Source organism: Rhinolophus hipposideros, assembly GCF_964194185.1.
Source record: "Rhinolophus hipposideros genome assembly, chromosome: 17".
NCBI lineage: Eukaryota > Metazoa > Chordata > Mammalia > Chiroptera > Rhinolophidae > Rhinolophus > Rhinolophus hipposideros.
The window spans coordinates 25,650,657-25,669,683 of record NC_138063.1 but is presented as its reverse complement, the minus strand read 5'-3'; the positions used below and the strand labels follow the sequence as shown (position 1 = coordinate 25,669,683).

At 36.2% G+C, this 19,027-nt stretch overlaps 1 protein-coding gene across 2 annotated transcripts in view; it reads left to right on the top strand.

The window, feature by feature from the left end:
- The first annotated feature begins 237 nt into the window (after nucleotides 1-237).
- PIK3C3 (phosphatidylinositol 3-kinase catalytic subunit type 3) overlaps nucleotides 238-19,027 on the top strand; it is a 129,298-nt gene continuing 110,508 nt past the window's right edge. Inside the window, exons 1-4 of one of the 2 annotated variants that reach the window (XM_081078333.1) lie at nucleotides 238-419; nucleotides 3,404-3,592; nucleotides 8,047-8,190; nucleotides 15,515-15,644. In XM_081078333.1, coding sequence (XP_080934459.1) covers nucleotides 352-419; nucleotides 3,404-3,592; nucleotides 8,047-8,190; nucleotides 15,515-15,644 — 531 coding nt within the window. In that variant the 5' untranslated portion in view covers nucleotides 238-351. The remainder of the gene's footprint in view (nucleotides 420-3,403; nucleotides 3,593-8,046; nucleotides 8,191-15,514; nucleotides 15,645-19,027) is intronic. The other variant, XM_081078334.1, reaches the window with a different exon arrangement.

The following is a 19,027-nucleotide window of genomic DNA, read 5'->3' as shown; positions in this document are numbered from 1 at the left end:
ACTTTAGGGACAGCTCAAGCTCAAATGACAGCTTTTCTTAAAGAAAAAAAAAAAAAAAAGTCCCGTTAAGACAGGAAGAACACGGAAACTGGAATGTAACCAGCTCATCTGTGTTTCCGGAACTCTATTTCCCCTTAAGCAAGATGGCGGGCTTCCTCTGCGCAGGCGCAGGAAGGACGCGTGGGCGGGGAGTTTCCCCGCGTCGGGTCGCGCCCCCGGCGGGGATTGGCGGCGTCTGGGCTGAGGGGAGGAACCGGAAGCGCCCGTGTTGTGGGCCTCAGCCCGTGCCGTCCCCGGGTGTTCCCAGCGCCTTGCTTCCGACCGTAGGTCGCTGCATTTGCAGGGGGTGCCATGGGGGAAGCGGAGAAGTTTCACTACATCTACAGTTGTGACCTGGACATCAACGTGCAGCTTAAGATGTAAGAGAAGCCGAGGACGGCGATTGGGATTGTTGGGGCTTCGGGACGGGGAGGCAGGGGCCTGTGGCTTTGGGAGAGAAGGTTAGTAAGTAGCCTGAAGGCCGGCCCTGGGGATGGCAGGGGGGGGGGCTGTGGCCAGGGACGCGGAGGAAAACGGGGACGTGGAGAGGGGCCCCGGGGGAGGAGGATCGAGGACGTGGTCTCTGTGAGAAGGACGGCGGTAGGAGTACGCCCCGAAGCCCCACGATGTTTTACTTTCTTCAAAGCAGTTTGCTGTGCACGGCAACCCTTGGAGGGATTGCGGTCCTGTTTGACAGAAGGAAAAAGATACCGGGTGTCGGTGAAGTCGTCGTCCCGCAGTTAGTCATTGGAAGATCTTTTCCGGAGAACGGGTCTGGAAAGTGGAATGGAGCTTGCAGGAGTGGTGGAGAGGTAGACACAGGCAGATGCGGGAGCTAAGTTAGATTAAGAGGAACTCAGGGATGTACGGTGATGTCAGAAGCACCGCGGTCGATAGAAACTTAGGTTGCATCTTTGGCCATTGTTCAGCCAGGGAAGTTGGTAGTGAGTCCCAGGTGAGGGTACCAGTTGCAAAGGGACCAGAAGACACGAGAACAGAGCCTTGCAGGAATACCTTAGGGCAGCATGGTTGAAGTCAAGGCCAAGGGCACGACGTCTTGAGATGAGAATGATGGAACTGAGATGAGGGACAGGCAGGACCGAATTGGAAATCACGTTCATTATAAGGTAGCCTTAGGAAACTATTTTCCCATGCGCAAGTTATCACAAATTGTTAACCACAATATCGTAATATAGTTAATCAACATTCAACACATGTTCCTCAGGCCAAGGGCTGCAGACCTGCGGTAAATACTTTTTCTCAGTTGTCAGGTGCGATTGGAGTGATTGTTTTTTTGTTGTTGTTGTTTTTTTTTTTTTATTTTCAGAAGTAAGTTACTTCAGACTGACAATTTATTCATTTTGTACTGGTGGTGACAATAATATGTTAGCAATCACACTGTGCATTTGTATAATACTTGGACCATTTAAGGCAATTTCTGCAGCATACACTGCTAGATGCTTATACAGGACTTGTGTGTCATCGTCTGATAAAGGGCTTGACTTCAGTCAATGTTTCTTGGACATATGAATGTAGTTTTCGAAACTTTTGAACATCAAAAGGGGAAGAAGGGAAAAACTGGTCCATTATTAACAGATACGCACCTTGAATATTTTAAGTCAAAGATAAAGCATAAATCAGAAGTTTGGTAAAATTCACTACTAACCGTCTTTTAGCTTCTGAGACTCCCATTGTTGGTTTTGGGGCCCCTGGAAGTATCTATTTAGAATCATATAATCAGAGAACAGTACATGCTTTAATTCTGTTTATTCTCTCCAGGGTTTTTCATCTATTTCTGTGGGTTTACTAGCAACTTGTATTTTGATGTCTCTTTCCTTAGCACCGTAATTTAATATTAAAATTCCCACAAGGCATGGTCACTTGGATGACCCAAAGCACTTTAAAAACAAACTTGTCCAAAACTGAGCATGTCATTAGCCTACCCCTTTAAACTCTGATCTTCTTGTGTTCTCTCATCCTGTTTTGTTGATTGTTAGCATCATTCATAGACTTGGTTAAGACAAAAAACTTTGAGTAATGCAGACACCCCTTTCTTACCTTCTCTGTTTAATCCTTCACAAGTTGCTTTGACTCTACCTACTGAAATCTTTGATCCATGCCCCCTTTTCTTCCCCACTGCCGTCTCCTTAAGTCTACTTTTTTTCCTTTCTAATTTTGGCTGAAAGTCTAACAGATCTTGCTGTCAGTTCCACCTCTCTATTATGTTCTCTACTCCTGCCAAAGGTAACAAATAGAAATCTGATTATATTATTCTCACTTCAGGTAATTCAACTGACAGATTTTTTTTCAATGTTCACTGTGTCAGACACCACAGAATTTAGTGGCTACTTAGTTGCACTGTCCTCCTACTTTTCGTTGTCATCTCTAGTGTCTTCCCCAAGTGAGCTTTATGCTTTAGTTATATACGCCAAACAACCTGAAGTTCCCCAGTCACACCATCTTTCTCTTTGCCTTTGGCATGCTGTTCTTTTCTTCTGGGATGACGCCCTACCTCTTTTGCTCCCATCTCCCACATATTGTTCAGGCTCATGTCAGGCATCTCTGGGATACTAAGACCTTGCCTCCAAGTTCCCAGACTTCTTGATGTATAGTATCTTTCTGTGATGGGAAGAACATTGGCTTTGGCCTCTGCCTGTTTTTTTTCCCTCAGCACTGTTACTTATTTTGTGATGTTTGATCTCTGATTCGTTATTTATAAAATGAGAATATGGTGAAAAGTAAAAGTATATAAAATGCTTGGTACAATATCTGACATAATATTAATGTCCGAGTAATGTTTCTACCTCTTTAATTCTTTCCTGTGCATATCTTTCGTGACTTATAACTTAAGGAAATGATCAGATAATACATCTACATAGTAAATATATATACTGAAAGAGTTAAAAAAGAATATACAGTTAAAAGTAACTTTTCTCCCCAGATGCAAGGATTTAATGTTTTCTTGTAATGCTGTATTGTTTATTTTGTGATTCACTTCTGGGCCTCTGGGCCTAGTACAGTGTTAAGAGTAGATGAATAAGTACTCAGCTTGAAATGAATGAAAATGAAACTAAGGCCTGGAAAGCTGGTGATGTCTAGAAGGTAGACCAAGAGTTGATGACAAGGTTTAAAATTAAGAAGCCTAACAACAACAAAAAATATGTTGATGAAGATAGGAATTATTTTAGGTATGTTAGGATTTTAAGAGACCTTTATTCGATGTCAAAGTGACTTTACTTTCATATACAGGAAAATGTTTAGGTAGAATAAGGTTACTGTGACAGACCCATAAACTTTTCTTAGTATTTGTTGTATATATGGTTTAAAAATATGTGTCTAAACATTATTGTTCTTATGCTTCCAGAGGAAGTTTGGAAGGGAAGAGAGAACAAAAGAGTTATAAAGCTGTTTTGGAAGACCCAATGTTGAAGTTTTCAGGATTGTACCAAGACACATGCTCTGACCTTTATGTTACTTGTCAAGTTTTTGCAGAAGGGAAGCCTCTGGCCTTGCCAGTGAGAACATCCTACAAGGCATTTAGTACAAGATGGAAGTAAGTTGTGTTCTTGTATATGGTGGGTTCCAGACCATTCTCCCATGTCTTTATAGATGTTGTAAATATGATTTGGTGGTGATTACAGAAGAATTTTTTGTTTTTTAATTTCTTTATTTAATACCTGTAAGTATTGACTGCGTAGTTTAAAGCAGTTACCTATTCAGGATAAAGTATTATACATAGAGGTATTATAACTGTAGTTAAGGTGAAAGTGAATTTGTGTTTGTATTTTTTGACGTATGTTTGTATATTGACGTGTTTTTATAAAACTTCACTGATTCACAAAATGACCAAACCAAAAACACACATGTAGTATCTTTAAATTCTCTATTATTCTATGTCTTTGAACACATAAACACTTCTTGATAGTCTGAAATGTTGTCCAACCAGATGTTTGGAGCTCAGATCTTTAAAGAGAGATCTGTTGTCATCTGTTCTGATCATATTTTTATTATTATTTTTAATATGAAATTAACTTTTTTTTAAAGTCCATGGTTTATCGAGCATAGTACATTAGCATACCATTGTCAGGATGCAAGGTGAATATAATGAAGATGAAATTCTTGTTTTTCCAGAATAGTATTATGGATCCTTAATTTAACTTCTTGATACTTCTTATTTGATAAATTGTATGGTATGGTTTTAATGCTGGTTCTTGAGTATTATTCACTACTCTGGTAGGCTCGCTGCAGGATTACACAGGTTGTGTGCCTCTCAAGGAAGGAATTTATGACCACAGTGTTCATGGAAGACATGGTGTGTGCCCGCATGCACTGCCAGGCTGTGCTGTTGAGGGCACAACCCTGTGTTTACAAAGTATGCCCCAACAGGCTGGGAAGAGTTTTTCAGAAAGAGCAGAAGGCTGAGCTCTGGTGATCTAGCTACATCAAAACCCAACTATTTTAATGGCGTGATTTCGTCCGTAGTGTTTTTTTGTAGGTAGATGTATTCACACCCAAATATATACAAGTATATGCATGTATACTTGTTATTCTAGAAATTTTCAAACCTGTAAAAGTAGAGAGAATAATATAATAAACTTGCAAGACCTCATCACGTAGCTTCTATAATTACTAACTCAAGGATAATCTTATTTTATCCATACCCACTGTTATTTTGAAGCAAATTCCAAATATTGTATTATCCTAATTGTAAGTATTTCTGTATATCTCTTTTTTAAAACATAACTGCATCATTACACCTAAAACAATGGACCAAAATTCTTTCAATTGTATCAGAGTTTCTTAAACTAGAATCAGGATATCTACAGAGCACTGAAATTGTATGGCAGAATTTTGTGTGTCTTGTACATTTTTACAGGGACAGAGCTCAAAGGCTTTATTAGATGTTTTGAGGTGGATTGTGACACCCCCACCCACAAAAAAAAAAGAAAATAGAGGCACAAATTTAGTTCTAGAAAGTCAATATTTATGAATTCCACTTTTCTTGGTAAGGAAATAATGTGTAGTGGTTTTGTTCCATGCCTTGGCAATAAAGAAAATTAGATCAAAAGCCAATTCCCAGTTAAGGGAGATTAAACTCTCCTCCCATTTGCCAACTCCTCTCTGCATTATTTATGTATTTTCAAGGATATAAGAACTTCTATATCTGCTCTCTAAGGGTAGAATTTTGTAAAAATTGTGAAGCTACTTAATGAAATAAGTACTTTAACTTAATAGTGGCCTTTTAAAAAATTAAAACATTTAAAACAGCGGTTTTAAAAAAAAGTAAGTTGAGAAGATACTTCATGTTGAGTAGGGTAACATGAGGATAGAGGTTTGTTTCCTCTTTGGGCTTAGGGGAAAGCATTTGCAGATTTTGTACATCCTGCTCTTTAGTATTTAAGACTTAAAGTTTTTACAGTTTGTGAAAACAAATGCTGCCTTTCTAAAATCAACAAGGGCAAACTTTACACGGCAATCATTTTCTATAAATACTTACTTGAAAGAAATATTCTTTAAACTGTGGGAATAGTAAGTTATACCATAAAAGGATGTCTTGCTCTCCATAGTTCTCCATTTCCTTAGTTCAGGTAGTATATTTGAGTAGTACAAGATTTCAAATTATCTAAATTTGACTTCTTAGTTTCTGATAGTGACTTCTGAGAGTTTGAATAGTGAGGAATTCATTCAAGATTTATCCAAGTCTATTCATCAAATTCTGTTGTATCCTGTCCTGTAATGACAGAGCCCATAGTGAGGGAAACGTGTACCTTTTTTTTATAAGGTAAAATTCTTATTTTTAGGTGTGGGATACTACAAATTTCCAAGTTTTTATAGGAATATTATTCTTTAGACAAGTGACTTAATTTTTTTTTTTAAATTTATATTCTGTCTTGTCCCATAAGGGATTTAAAATGGCTTTAGGAGAGAGAGACATATACTAACAGTCTAATATAATTTAAAAATTAGAAAGTTAGGATTTAGGAGTGCGTTAATCAAACTAGAGAGTACAATGGTGTGTGATGGCAGGACTACATGGGGATTGAACCATCTGGAATCATGCTTTACGATCTTGCAATGTTTTGAAAGTTGCTAGGTGAATTTTGTCTGGAGCTTAATGAGGGTTGGAGCCGGGGAAAGAATGACACACGGGGATGGAGAGAACAAAATGGTGTTCAAAACACAGAGCTTTTTGATGTCTGATTAGATCTTTCTGTAATTTCTGAAATTTCTAGAGCAGTGTTCAAACTATTTTTTGAGTTGCAGATTCATGTTTTTCAAAAGAGCTCTTGTGCAGAAGCCTAGTATGTAAAACAGGTTAAAGTACAGTTGCTTTGATTTAAAAAGATGTGGAGGCCTGGGGTTGGATGGCCAAAGGTTCGAGACAAGTGATTGCTTGGCCATATATATTGTTTCCTGGTTAAAGGACAGAATATAGAGGTGAGAATTCTCACAGTTCATTTTGGATGTTGTCGCTGACTTTTTTATTTTAGCCTGTGTTAATTAATCTCTGTGGTTTGTTCATTGGCAGAAGATGGACACTGTTTAGTATTTACCTTTTCAGCCTGGTCTACCATGTGGATAGTAATAAATAAATTCATTTAGTTCCTCAAGCTTATCTGTAATAGAGAATTACTTTTTTAAGCATGTGATTTGTTTTCTTAAGCACTTTGTTGAAGAAAGGGATTTAATGGCTTCGATTCTCCTTTAAATTGATAGCCATCTCTAATTTTCTGTACGTTCTTAAATTATTTATATGGTGGATATAAATGATTTGTCCTATAAGTTTTTCAAAGCTCTGTTCAATTTCTTACCATGCAGATGTATTTGACCTAGACTGGTATATGCCCCTTTGAAAATAATTTTGAGTAAACAGAATATTTTGAGTAAAGAGAAAGGAATAATTCTCTGTGTCTGCTGGCTATTTTGTATTGTTTGCACAGTTTTCTTTCGGGATTTTTAAAAGCTGTATGTTGTTGAAGGGAGTTGAAATTGTCAAATCTAATATGAAGTTTGATTACAGAAGAAAATTTGCAGGGATAAATAAAGAGAAAAAAGCGCTGTGTTGTCATTATTGTATTATTAAGAACAAACATTCCTGGGGTGGCCGTATGGCTCAGTTGGTTAGAGTGCAAGCTCTTAACAACAGGGTTGCCAGTTCGATTCCTGCATGGGCCAGTGAGCTGCAGCCCCCCTGCAACTAAAGATTGAAAATGGCGACTGGACTTGGAGCTGATCTGTGCCCTCCATAACTACATTGAAGGACAACTACTGATGGGTCCTGGAAAAACACACTGTTCCCCATATTCCCCAATTTTAAAAAAATTAAAAAAAAAAAGGAACAAACATTCCTTAGGGAAATCATTCAAACGTGCTTTGAAAGAATAAAAGAAACTAAGAGCTAATGAAATAATTTAAGGAACAGAAAAATCTCACATAAAAAATTGTCAATTTCTGTCCAGAGCTGTCCTGTAACTTCTTCATATTGCAAAGGTAGTGGATAGTCTACTTTAGCCGTTTAAGGTTTTGGTAATTTTCTGCTTTATTTAGCACTGCTGTACATTATGGAGCCATATTGTCCTCAGCAGCATTTTAAATGCAATTCTGATTTTTTTTTTCCTTTTCATAATATAGAACTGTTGTGGAGAATGCTTATAGAAAATCGCAGTTTGGCTCAAAACAGTTTGGCTCTAACAGGTTTAAGTCTTTTCCCAGATATTGTCTGAGTTTCTTGATTAAAGGAGTTACCATTGTTATTTTTCATGTGCTTTGTTTTTCAAAAATTTTTTTCATGTGTTCTGTATGTAAAATTAAAGTTGCTTATAGCAAAATTGATATAACTGCCATATTATATTTTGCAGTACTAATTTAATATTTTGGGTCTTTTTCTCTGGTGAAACCTTCTTATATGGTCTGTTAATTTAAAAAGTTATGCGCGCACATACACACACACGTTTATGTTGACTTTATTTCCTTAGTTTTATGTTTATGTCAAATCTATTTCCATAGCTGGAACGAATGGCTAAAACTGCCTGTGAAATACCCAGACCTGCCCAGGAATGCCCAAGTGGCTTTGACAATATGGGATGTGTATGGACCAGGAAAGGCAGTGCCTGTGGGTGGAACAACAGTTTCTCTCTTTGGAAAATATGGGTAAGCACTCTCTTTTCCTAATCTATAGGAATGTTGTAGTTTTCTGGTCCTTATATTTTAGTGAGGCTTTAATAGTTTGTGCTCAGTCTGGTTCTCTACCGTGTTTCCCCAAAAATAAGACCTCACCAGACAATCAGCTCTAATGCATCTTTTGGAGCAAAAATTAATATAAGACCCCGTATTATATTTTACTGTACTATATTATATTATATCCGGTCTTATAGTAAAATAAGACCGGGTCTTATATTAATTTTTTTGCTCCAAAAGACACATTAGAGCTGATTGTCTGGCTAGGTCTTATTTTTGGGGGAACACGGTATGTATACATGTTTGGTACCTATGATTCTGTCATTCTTGAGACTGAATTTGAGATATAATTCCTGTGGGATATACAAGTAGGTTGATTAAGAAACACACTTTATATTATTCTACTAATAGTAATTGGTAATGTAATTCCTATTAAAAAATAATCATTGGAAATTAGAATCTTGCTTTTAGGAAAAAAAGTCTGTCATGTACTATAATTGCATTGTTCTGGCTTTTTTCTGCTTTGTCCTAATAATGATAAAAAGGACAATAAGTGGGGTTAAAAAGCACTAATTTGTTAATAGTGGTAATAATTATAATAGAAAATTTGTTAATTCAGTTTTTAAAAATTTACAGATAATAGAAGTTTATTGTGAAAAAAATGAAACCCATAGGCCTGAAGGGTACTTTTTGTCGATCCATTTTTTCTTTAAAGAACTTGGTCTTCTTGCATGTTGTCGCTAATGGCAACATTTCATCATTCTTTATGGCTGAGTCGTATTCCATTGTATACATGTACCACATCTTCTTTGTTCAATCTAAGTGAAATAAGTCAGATGGAAAAGGACAAGAATCATATGATTTCACTCATATGTGGGATATAAAACAGAAAGCAACAAATGAACAAACAAAAACAAATAAACTCATCGACACAGACAACAGTATGGTGGTTACCAGAGAGGAAGAGGGGATGGTTGGAGGATGAAGAAGGTAAAGGGGGTCAAATATATGGTGACAGAAGGAGACCCACACTTTGGATGCTGAGCACACAGTGTAATATACACATGACATATTGTAGAATTGCCCACCTGCAACTTTTATAATGTTTCTAATCAATGTTACCCTAATAAATTTTAAGTAAATTAAAAAAAATGACAATTGTCAGAAAATAATTTGATCTTTTATCAAGTATTGAGGTACCGTGGTATATAGTTCATATAGGAAGGGCAGATGAATGTTTCATTATTTTTCCCTTTTATGAGTTTTAAGAATGAGTTGGTGCTCTGGTAACCTGTAAAAGTGATAATGTTTTTTTGTTGTTCGTCTTAATTTTTGTCATGAACTTTTAGTCTTAAACATTTTTGAAGTGTTTCAATCCATTGCTGTCTTTATTCTTTAGAAGGCTAAAAAACTCCTATTACTGATCAGTAGGAGCCCTTTCAAGTTGATCCCATGTCCTTTCTATAGTACTTCAGGAATCACTAGTAGCTTCTTTCCTTTTTGGCAGACAAGCTATGCAAGGCACATTGGGTAGTTTTCTGCCCCAGATCTGGAGTCTCTGAAAGACATCATAGCTCCTTTTAGTGCAAAATGGCGGAGAACTTACAGGGGTACTATCAAACTTACTATTGCCCATATTAAAATTGAGAAATGTTATCTCCTGACTTAATTTTCACATCATTAAATTTGAATGAAGATAGTCATTTATTTTTTTTTGTTTAGGTTTCTGTGAATTGCTTCTTGATGTCCTTTGCCCCTTTTTTGAAAATTGAAGTATAATTCACATACCATGCAATTCTTGGATTTTCTTTTTTTTTTTTGAGTTGTCATTTTTCTTATTAATTAATGTATAAGGGGTCTTTGTAGATTAATGAAATCAGCCCTTTGTGTATTACATGTTGCAGATATTTTTCTTGTTTGATATTTTGAATTTCTTACAAATTTATTTGCTTGTTTGCTTGCTGTTGTTGGATCTTAAATTATGATGTTGAATTTATCAGTTTTTTTATGGCCTATGAATTCAATGTTTTAGAAAGTCATTTCCTATTTAAAAAAGGTTTTGTTATGGCTTTAATCCTTCACAATTCAATTTGATTCATCTAAAATTACTTTGGTGAAAGGAGTGATGTATTGGGTCAGATTTTTTTTTTTTTTAAACAAATGGTTAGTTATTTGTCTCAACACTATTCATTAAATAAGCCATTGTTTCCAACTATTTTGAAATGCTATCCTTATGTATTCAATTTATCATGTATTGACATCTAATAGAAAAAATGTAGTATATTGTATGGTGATTAGGACAGCAGGTTGTAAAACTAGATTTTCTGGATTCAAATCCTGGCTCTTTTCTGTGTGCCCTTAGATAAGTTATTTAATCTCCTTCTGCCTCAGTTTCCTCATTTGTAAAACGAGACAGTAATAGTATATACATAGCGTGAGATATTATGGCCTCCAGATTTTAAATATAATTTTTCATAAAATAGCATGTTATAGTAGAACGATCATGCTATTAAATGAATATTGTTCCTTTTCCAGAGTATTTGTAACTTTTTACTTTTTTTCTTCCAGGGTGGGGTTTGCTTTCCACAAAGAAAAAAGTACCCAGTAGTTTATTACTATAATCTTAGTGGTTAAATGTTCTTGAGATACAGCCAGATAGACCTGTTGGTTTTTCCTCCAGGCTTCTTGATGAGTGGTTTACCTCCTGGAATATCAGCTGGAGGTTCCCTCATAAAAACACCTCTTTATCACTCACTGCATTTTAGATGACCTTAGGATCCAGTTTCAGGAGACATTCTCACTAGAGTATGGGTGTGAAATGATTGAAATTTCCACAGAAGTGTGGTGAAATGATCTGCCTAAGGCAGATAAACTCAGACTGACGTTTGTGACACTGCTATGCTTTCACTCGGCTTTGGGCAAGTTTTTAATAAGTATATGAAATCAGTAATAATCTATTACTATTTCTGACAATCATTTGGTGAGCTCGCTAGAAAAGCACCTTCCTGTGTTCTCACTCATTCGGTAAGTCTATGATGGGGCCTAAGAATCAGCGTTTTTAATATCCTAAGTGATTCTGTGAAAGGTGGCCTATGGACCACATTTTGAGAAACACAGCGTTAACCTTTCATAGTAGCCTATCTGTATGAATTTTGTGTGCAGTTCTTTTCAGAGTTTCTTTCTTTACTCTATCCTCTGATATCTACTTTATTTGTATTTCTGTGTATATCCCAGTAAAAGAATAATTCCTTTACCTTCCCTCCAAACATGCTAGAAACATGCCTGAAATATAAATCAGGAGTATTTGTTCTACTTTAAGAAGTAATTAAACCCCAGAGATTTCCATAAAGGTAGTAGTAGCATTAAGTAGGAGTTAAACTTCAATTAGTTTTTCTGGTGTTTAGTGAATTAGGACTTTTAAGTTTTGGAGAGTCATCTGGTTTTTTTTCTTAACTCAACTGGAAAATAGTTCATATTTTTCTTCAATGTCCTGAACACATTAGATGTTAGATATAAACGAAACATTGGAGAGCAGCAATGCTTCTGTGAAATTACCTCCCTTAGAGCGGGGTTTCGCAAATATGAGTCATTGACTTACCACTTTCAGAATCCCTGCCATATCTCTGTCCTAATACGTATACTCTTATTTAGTTGATTTTTTAAAATCAGCTCAATTTTTTTACTTCCATTTAGTTTAAAGCAAAAACTTAATATTCTCCTGTATGTGGAAGTTAACATTGGTGGATAACGATAAAAATAAATACAGTGAAAATACCTGTGTTACTAAATATTAGAAATTGGAGCACAAAAACCCCTAATGAAATACAAATGATAGTAAATCTGTTTGCTTTGCAAAATATGTATACAATATCTACAAAAAAAAAAGTCCTTCTTTAAATAGAATGGTTCCATTTGTGCCTAGTCAGATATAAGGGAATATTCAACTCACTGTCACTTAATTTAAGGTAAGATAAGGTTTTACATCAACATTTTCTTGTACCAGTTGAACACCTATCTGGTTATTGGGCATTTAGCCAAATGATAGCATTCAATTTTAATAGAGGTCTATGGATATTTTAAATACTGGGGAAGGAAAGCGACACTAAATCACTTCTATTCCCTCTAGGCTGATGCTTATACTGACTTTCACTTCAGAAAAAGGAATTCTAAGAAACACTATGAGATTAAAATTACTCTTTTTCCCGTGTCCTGGGGCCTTTCCTTGAGGGCCAACTGGATTGCAGTGGAGACAAGCCCAGGCGTTCCCTAGCCTGATACTGGATTTCCTGTGCAGCTTTGGCTTGTGGAAGAACATATTCAGGGTGTTCCAGGTTTTGTAGCAGAGTGCAGACATCCATTTGTACTGGATCCCAGCTGCTTCTCTGCGTGGTGCTGCTGACATCCAGGGAGAGAAGCAGCCCGTGTGGGTCCTCTGGGTGGGCTCGGCACGTAGCTTGTGCAGATTTTCTTCCACCTGCCTTTAACATCATGTCATGTGCCTCCACAGTTCTTAGGACTCAGGGAAATGGTGCTTTAGACCGAAGTTTCATCACATGTTTCTTAAGCAATGAAATAACACCAGATGCTCCTCACCTTGTTCCCTAAATGTCCTGGTATGGACTTAGTATTGTAGTTCTTTAAAAGAGGTCTTCAAAGCATCTGATAGTTGTATTACAGTATTAGGACTCCTGTCTCTACCAGCTCTTGTTCTTTGCTAATCTGTTTTGTGTACTTGAGTCAGTGTGAAGCAATACTTCCTGGAGAATAGTATAATTAATAATTGAAAGCCTGATCTGTTGGGATATGAGTAGCATAACTAATTGTCCTCATTTTGAAAGTCTAGCTTGTGAGATTTCTAAGAAGGTAAAGAATGGATTGAACAGTGGGTTGAATTGGCAAAGAACCACAAGCAAGATGCATGTTTCTCTTCCAGATGTTTTTTCCAAATGTGAATTGTGAAGTCTGGGCGGTGGCTGCCATAGTGGTTTGGCACTGGCAGCGGCAGAAGCTGTTGCTGGGGCCTCTGCTGGCATGTGAAGGAGGTCCTGCTGTGCTGTTTCTTTTCTCTTGCCTGCTTGGCTTAATTTCCCAAGTGGACATGATGTGTTGAGCATCTTCTGGCTTGCCCCCTGGAGGCTGTGTAACTCTCTGCAAAGGTTCCATTAGTGTCAAAAGAAAGTAATACGTTCACTGGATCCTTTGAGTCACTTGTCATCATCCCTACCCTCCATGTCGCCATCCTTAAATGTTAACTCCAGATCCATCCCAGGGCACCTAAATCATTTAGTACAGTGACTTCCTGCCAGATGTATTTATTTTTCATTTATGTAAGTACAGCCAGTCAGAGTAGTCACTGGGTTGTAGGGGTTTGGGGAAAAGGAAGGGAGGACCTTCTCATGTTTCTGAAGGTACATTTAAGGATATTCATTTAAAGTGATGTTAATAAATACTTCATTGTGCTCAGTTTCTTAGAGACTGAGCAGATCTGCTCCGTGTTGAATCTATATCTCAGTTGAAAAGGAAAGAAAATGAACTTTTTTAAAAATGTAATTAAAAAAAAAATCTTTAATACTGTGAATATTGAGAATTTTGATTCTTCGCAACTAGTCAGTGCATCTTATATTGGCCCTACAAGATAAGCTTTCGCAGATATGGTTCCTGGATATTACCTCTTTATTGGCAACCTTGGAGACCTTACAACAGATACGGTCTTTAATCTTATTGTGCTCATGAACTTGTAACTATACTTTACAGTTCCCAATTTAAATGTTTGTGGCCTCATTACTTACATACATTGCAGAATGTTCAGTGAAAATCCTCTATTATTTACTCCAGGAAAATCTGAAGAAATTTTCCATTAGTCGGAACATGCTAATAATGATTTTTAAAAATTTATGTAAAACACTTACAGTTAAGTCAGTGTTTTTAAAGATGGAAAAAGGTGTATCAGTATGAGGTCAGACAGTTAAGTTCATGAACTCATTCTAGAAAAGTGCTACGTACCTCATTGCTGAATATCAGTACAGTCACCTTTGAAGTACTCCCCTCGGGAAGCTATGCACCAATGCCAGCGCCTAGTCCACCCTTCAAAGCTATTTTGGAACTCTTTTTCTGGAATGGCCATCAGAGCTGTCGTCGTATTACCCTTCATGTCCTGAATGTCATCAAAATGTCTACCTTTCAATATTTCTTTTATCTTCGGGTACAGAAAGAAGTCATTGGGGGCCAGATCAGGTGAGCAGGGAGGGTGTTCCTTTACAGAAGAGAGAACACACTAACAGAAGACTATCTTTATTTTTTACCCCCCCCATAAAAAAGACAAAAACAAAAACGAACTCAGAAGCTTGACAGTAGCTTATTTAAAAGACATAGTTGGCTAAAGCTCTTTCATGAGTTTGTTCAACCTTTATTCTAGATCTCCTTGGTAGGTTTTTGAAGGAGCCATGACGATCAAAGGTCATGTGGTATTTCACTGTAAAGAAGGATCACCAAGCTCAGGTTGAGTTCTGACTGTGTGTTTAATTTCTGATTTGTAGACATGGGCATTTTTTTCTTATGTGAATCTACTATTGTATTCCCTTTTAGACATTGCTGTTATAGACAAGAAGAGAAAAATCAATCTGTACCTAGTAAAAATGATAATAACAGTTAACATTTATTGAATACTTATTATGTGGTGGGTACTATTCTACGTACTTTTTATTTACACTGATTTATTTCATTTTACTAACAGCCCTGTGAGATACAGGTACTCTTTATTATCCCATTTTATGGATGAGGAAACTGAGGCACAGAGAAGTTAAGTAATTTGCCCAAGGTCATGTAGTTAATAGATGACACAGCTGGGATTCAATCCCCAGGTAGTCTAACTATAGTCTACTATGCTGAATTGTCACTTCAAGTAGACAGTTGCATAATTATTCAAATTTTGGTTTCAGTCATTGTAAATTGACATTCTTTCATTGGGTAGGGATTTGATCTCTGTTATTTCCAAGATTTCCACTGAAGAGATGAAGGATGTATGGTCCGTTAGTGATCGTTCCCTCCTTCTAGTCTACCTTTAGAATCTCTCTAAAAGTTCTAACTGCTTGTAGGAGAAAAAGATGGCATGTGAAAAACAGTGTTACGTGGATTTTAGTTGTTTAGTTAATTACTTTACAAGCCACTGGAGGCTTAAAGCTTGGCAAGCGAGACATGCATTTCCTAGTGTGGAATTCTCTCTGTTTAAGAGATCTAAAATTTCTTATAATGAACTGCATTCATTTACTTCTACCCTGAACATTCTCTTTTTGCCTAGCATGTTTCGCCAGGGGATGCATGACTTGAAAGTCTGGCCTAATGTAGAAGCAGATGGATCAGAACCCACCAAAACTCCTGGCAGAACAAGCAGTACTCTCTCAGAAGATCAGATGAGCCGTCTTGCCAAGGTAAAAAAGAAGCTATTGGAACAGGTGGAAGCCTCTGAATGACGTCTGTTGTGTTATAAATGAACATTATGAATTCTGTCAGATTATTTTTTTAATTTGAATTTAATTTTTAATGGTAGTTTTATTGAAATAAAATTCACCCTTGGAAAGTGTAGAGTGCATTAGTTCTTAGTAAATTCAGAGTTGTGCAGTCATCACCACTAGTTAAGTTTAGAACATTTTCACAAAGAAATGTAACCATGTATCCTTTAGTAGTTATTCCCCATTTCCTCCTCCCTCCAGCCCCTGGTAACTACTAATTTATTTTCTATCTTTGTGTCTTTTCTTATTCTTGACATTTCCTGTAAATGGAATCATATATTACATGACCTTTTGTGTCTGAAATGCCATCAGATTTGAAAACGTGGAGCTTTTGGTGATATTTTCAAGAGGACCACCTACCTTTTTTGCTGACTTAGTCTTAAAGATGCAAGTGTTACATGCTAGAGATTCTTAACATTGTTTGGAAGTGAAGATTCCATATACTATTAGCTAGTCTAAATTGCCCTCATTCCACTCCACCCGTTTTCAAAATTGTTTAATGAAGTGTTTTCATTTAAAAACACAAAAGCTAAGGTCAATTCTGTGCTTAAATCAGAACAGTATAACTTATTTTGTCAATATCTGTTCATACAACACTGTGCTGGATACTGTTTAAAGATCCGTTTACAATTCTTTTCTTAAGAGACTTTTACTTCTTTTATGTAATTTTCCTTTGCAATCCTGTTAGTACACATGACTCTTTAATGTCTGGAGAAGGTTTGATGCCAGCTTGTTACCTCAACCTATGTATGGTAAAAATCTTAATGATAAAAGATTAAGGATTTGCGTTGGCTAGGCTTTGTGCTTCAACATAAAATTTTTGCTGCCAAATCCCTTCTGTGTCTTTTCGCATAGTTCTTTTATGCAAAAATGATGTCATGTCTTCCTAACAGGCTTTTTAACCAAGTCACTATTGTCAACTTCCCTCCTCCATAATTAAATAAATAAATATAATTTTCACAACCACTCATTCTGAGATTTTGTTTACATTCTTTCATTGTGATATTACCAACGTTCTCAGGCTTTTCATGTTTCTGCCTTCTCTTTAAGAGTTTATCTTACTGATGAACTGTTATTTAAACTACTCTGGGACTTATATAAACCTTGAATAGTTAATGGAAATTTCATCAGATTGAGCTCATTTATAGCCTGTAGGTCAGAAACGGTTAAATCTCAAATGCAAGAGGAACGTAGCATGTGTTGAAGAAGCAAGTGCTCTTAAATTGCTGTATCGAGAACAGAATTATGATTCATATTAGGGATAGAATACTAAATTTAAGGGGGAACGGATAGAGTCAAGAAATACAAAGCTGTATAGTTGTAAAATTCATCCACTTTGGTTTTCATTAAATGAACTATATAAGCTTCTGTTCATATGTTCTCAATTTTTTTCCAATTGTTTTCGATGGGAGATTCAAAAATAACTTTTATAATAATTGGCTATGACATTCTTCAAACAGCAGTATATGCAGCATTGGAATTTGTTTGAACAGGACTTCTGGCTTTTTAATGTAGCACAGTGTTACAGCATACATTTCTTGTTTTTATCTTTTGATTTTTATGGTAGAAAAAAAAGATGTGACTTAATAATGACCAACTTTTAATATTGAAAGAATAACCCCTGAAAGAATTGTATGGGGTATCAGTGCACATTTGCAATTCCAGAACCGGTGACTTAAGCATATGCAGAACTAAATGAGGTGTTGGGAAGAAGCCTCTTTAGCATTTTTGTTAATTAGTAACAATCATCGATAGTCTAAATTTTTCATATGATAGCGTATGGCAAGTTGGGTTCTTCTTTTTTAAGAGGTAGTTATTAAAATTTTATATATTGTCTGTATTATCCAGAGTGGTTAACAATTTTCAAGTAAGTCTTTGTGCATTGGTTTCTAAATCTTTAAAATAGGAATAAAAATTAATGAGAATAAGCATCTTACAGTCTTTATGATGCTAATTGGAGATGAGCTCTTTTCAGAGTTCTTTGCCCTTAATAGAATTAATTGTACTTTTTGAGACTTCAGAGCTTGCTGTGCTGTGACAGCTTGCATTAGTGTTAACTCATGTTCCCCAGGAACTAAATAGAAACAATTAAAACCAGTAATTACTTTTCTTAAGGGTAAAAATGCATCATGTTTGTAGCATTGTTGAAGGAACTATTCCCTCTTTGAAAGAAGCTCTTTTTATTTCTTGGCACTTTGGGCTAATATGTTTCTTTCTCCTCTATACAGAATTTGGTCATGTGCTTTGAGGAGGTTTCAGAACCTGTTACCTCTCTGCTGCTATTGAAGAAAGTGTTTTAAAATGTCTTAGGTTTGATGACATTGGAAGGTTGAGCACTTGGAAGCCATACTGGTGGGAAGAACTCTAGTGAGTCAGAGATCTGCCATCCTACCAGCTCAGGGAAAATAATTTCTGAGCCTGTAAAATCAGAAGTTTAGAAGGAATGATTTTGGAGGTTCTGTTTATATACAGCTATTCATATTCTGTGTTCTAAAAGTACTGAAATAGTAGAAAATTGGGATTATTTATTTACCTGGATTTTATAGTTCTCACCTTAGTAGAGAATAAACATGTGGTCATCAGTTTGCAATTGTGAATGTGTTTTGTTCATGTCATTTCTTTTCTTCTGCAACATACGTGCCTCGAGTTTTAGTCAGGGCCTGCCCAACGTGAGTGACATGGCTGTGCTCTTAGATTTTATTTTTGTTGTTTGATTAGTGCTTGCTTCTTAAAGTTTTCAGACTGGGTTCCTGAGTAATAAGTCCCTTTGATATTTTGATAATTTGTTATGGTCCTAACTTCTAAACTTAGCAGAGAAAGAGTATACTTTGATACTTGCTATGTTTTGAATTTAAAATTATACTTAGTGTTTGTTTTGGTTTTAAAATTGTGACACAATCGCTCTCTTTCGTCCTGCTTCCCTATCACTCTTCTTCCCTCTCCCCACCTCTCATTTTTCTGGTTCCACATTAAAAAGTTTGTTCAGTTATATTATCATTCCCTTCTTTAAAACATTTTGAAATTGTTTTTGGTACAATACACTTTTAAAAACTGTGCAAGAATGTGATGCTCATGTTTCTGTTTTCATACAAAATGAACAGAAAGTTTAGATGTAATACATATAATTTTCACACTCCCATTATAAGAAAAGAAATGAGTATTCAAATAGATGAGGTTTATGTGCTTAGAACTGAATTGTTTATATCCTGTTGTTGCACTTTGATTTTCCAGCCAGTGAATTTACTGTGATTGTTTCTAATTGTTGAGAGGGCAGTTGGCTCAAGAGTAAAAAGGTGTACATA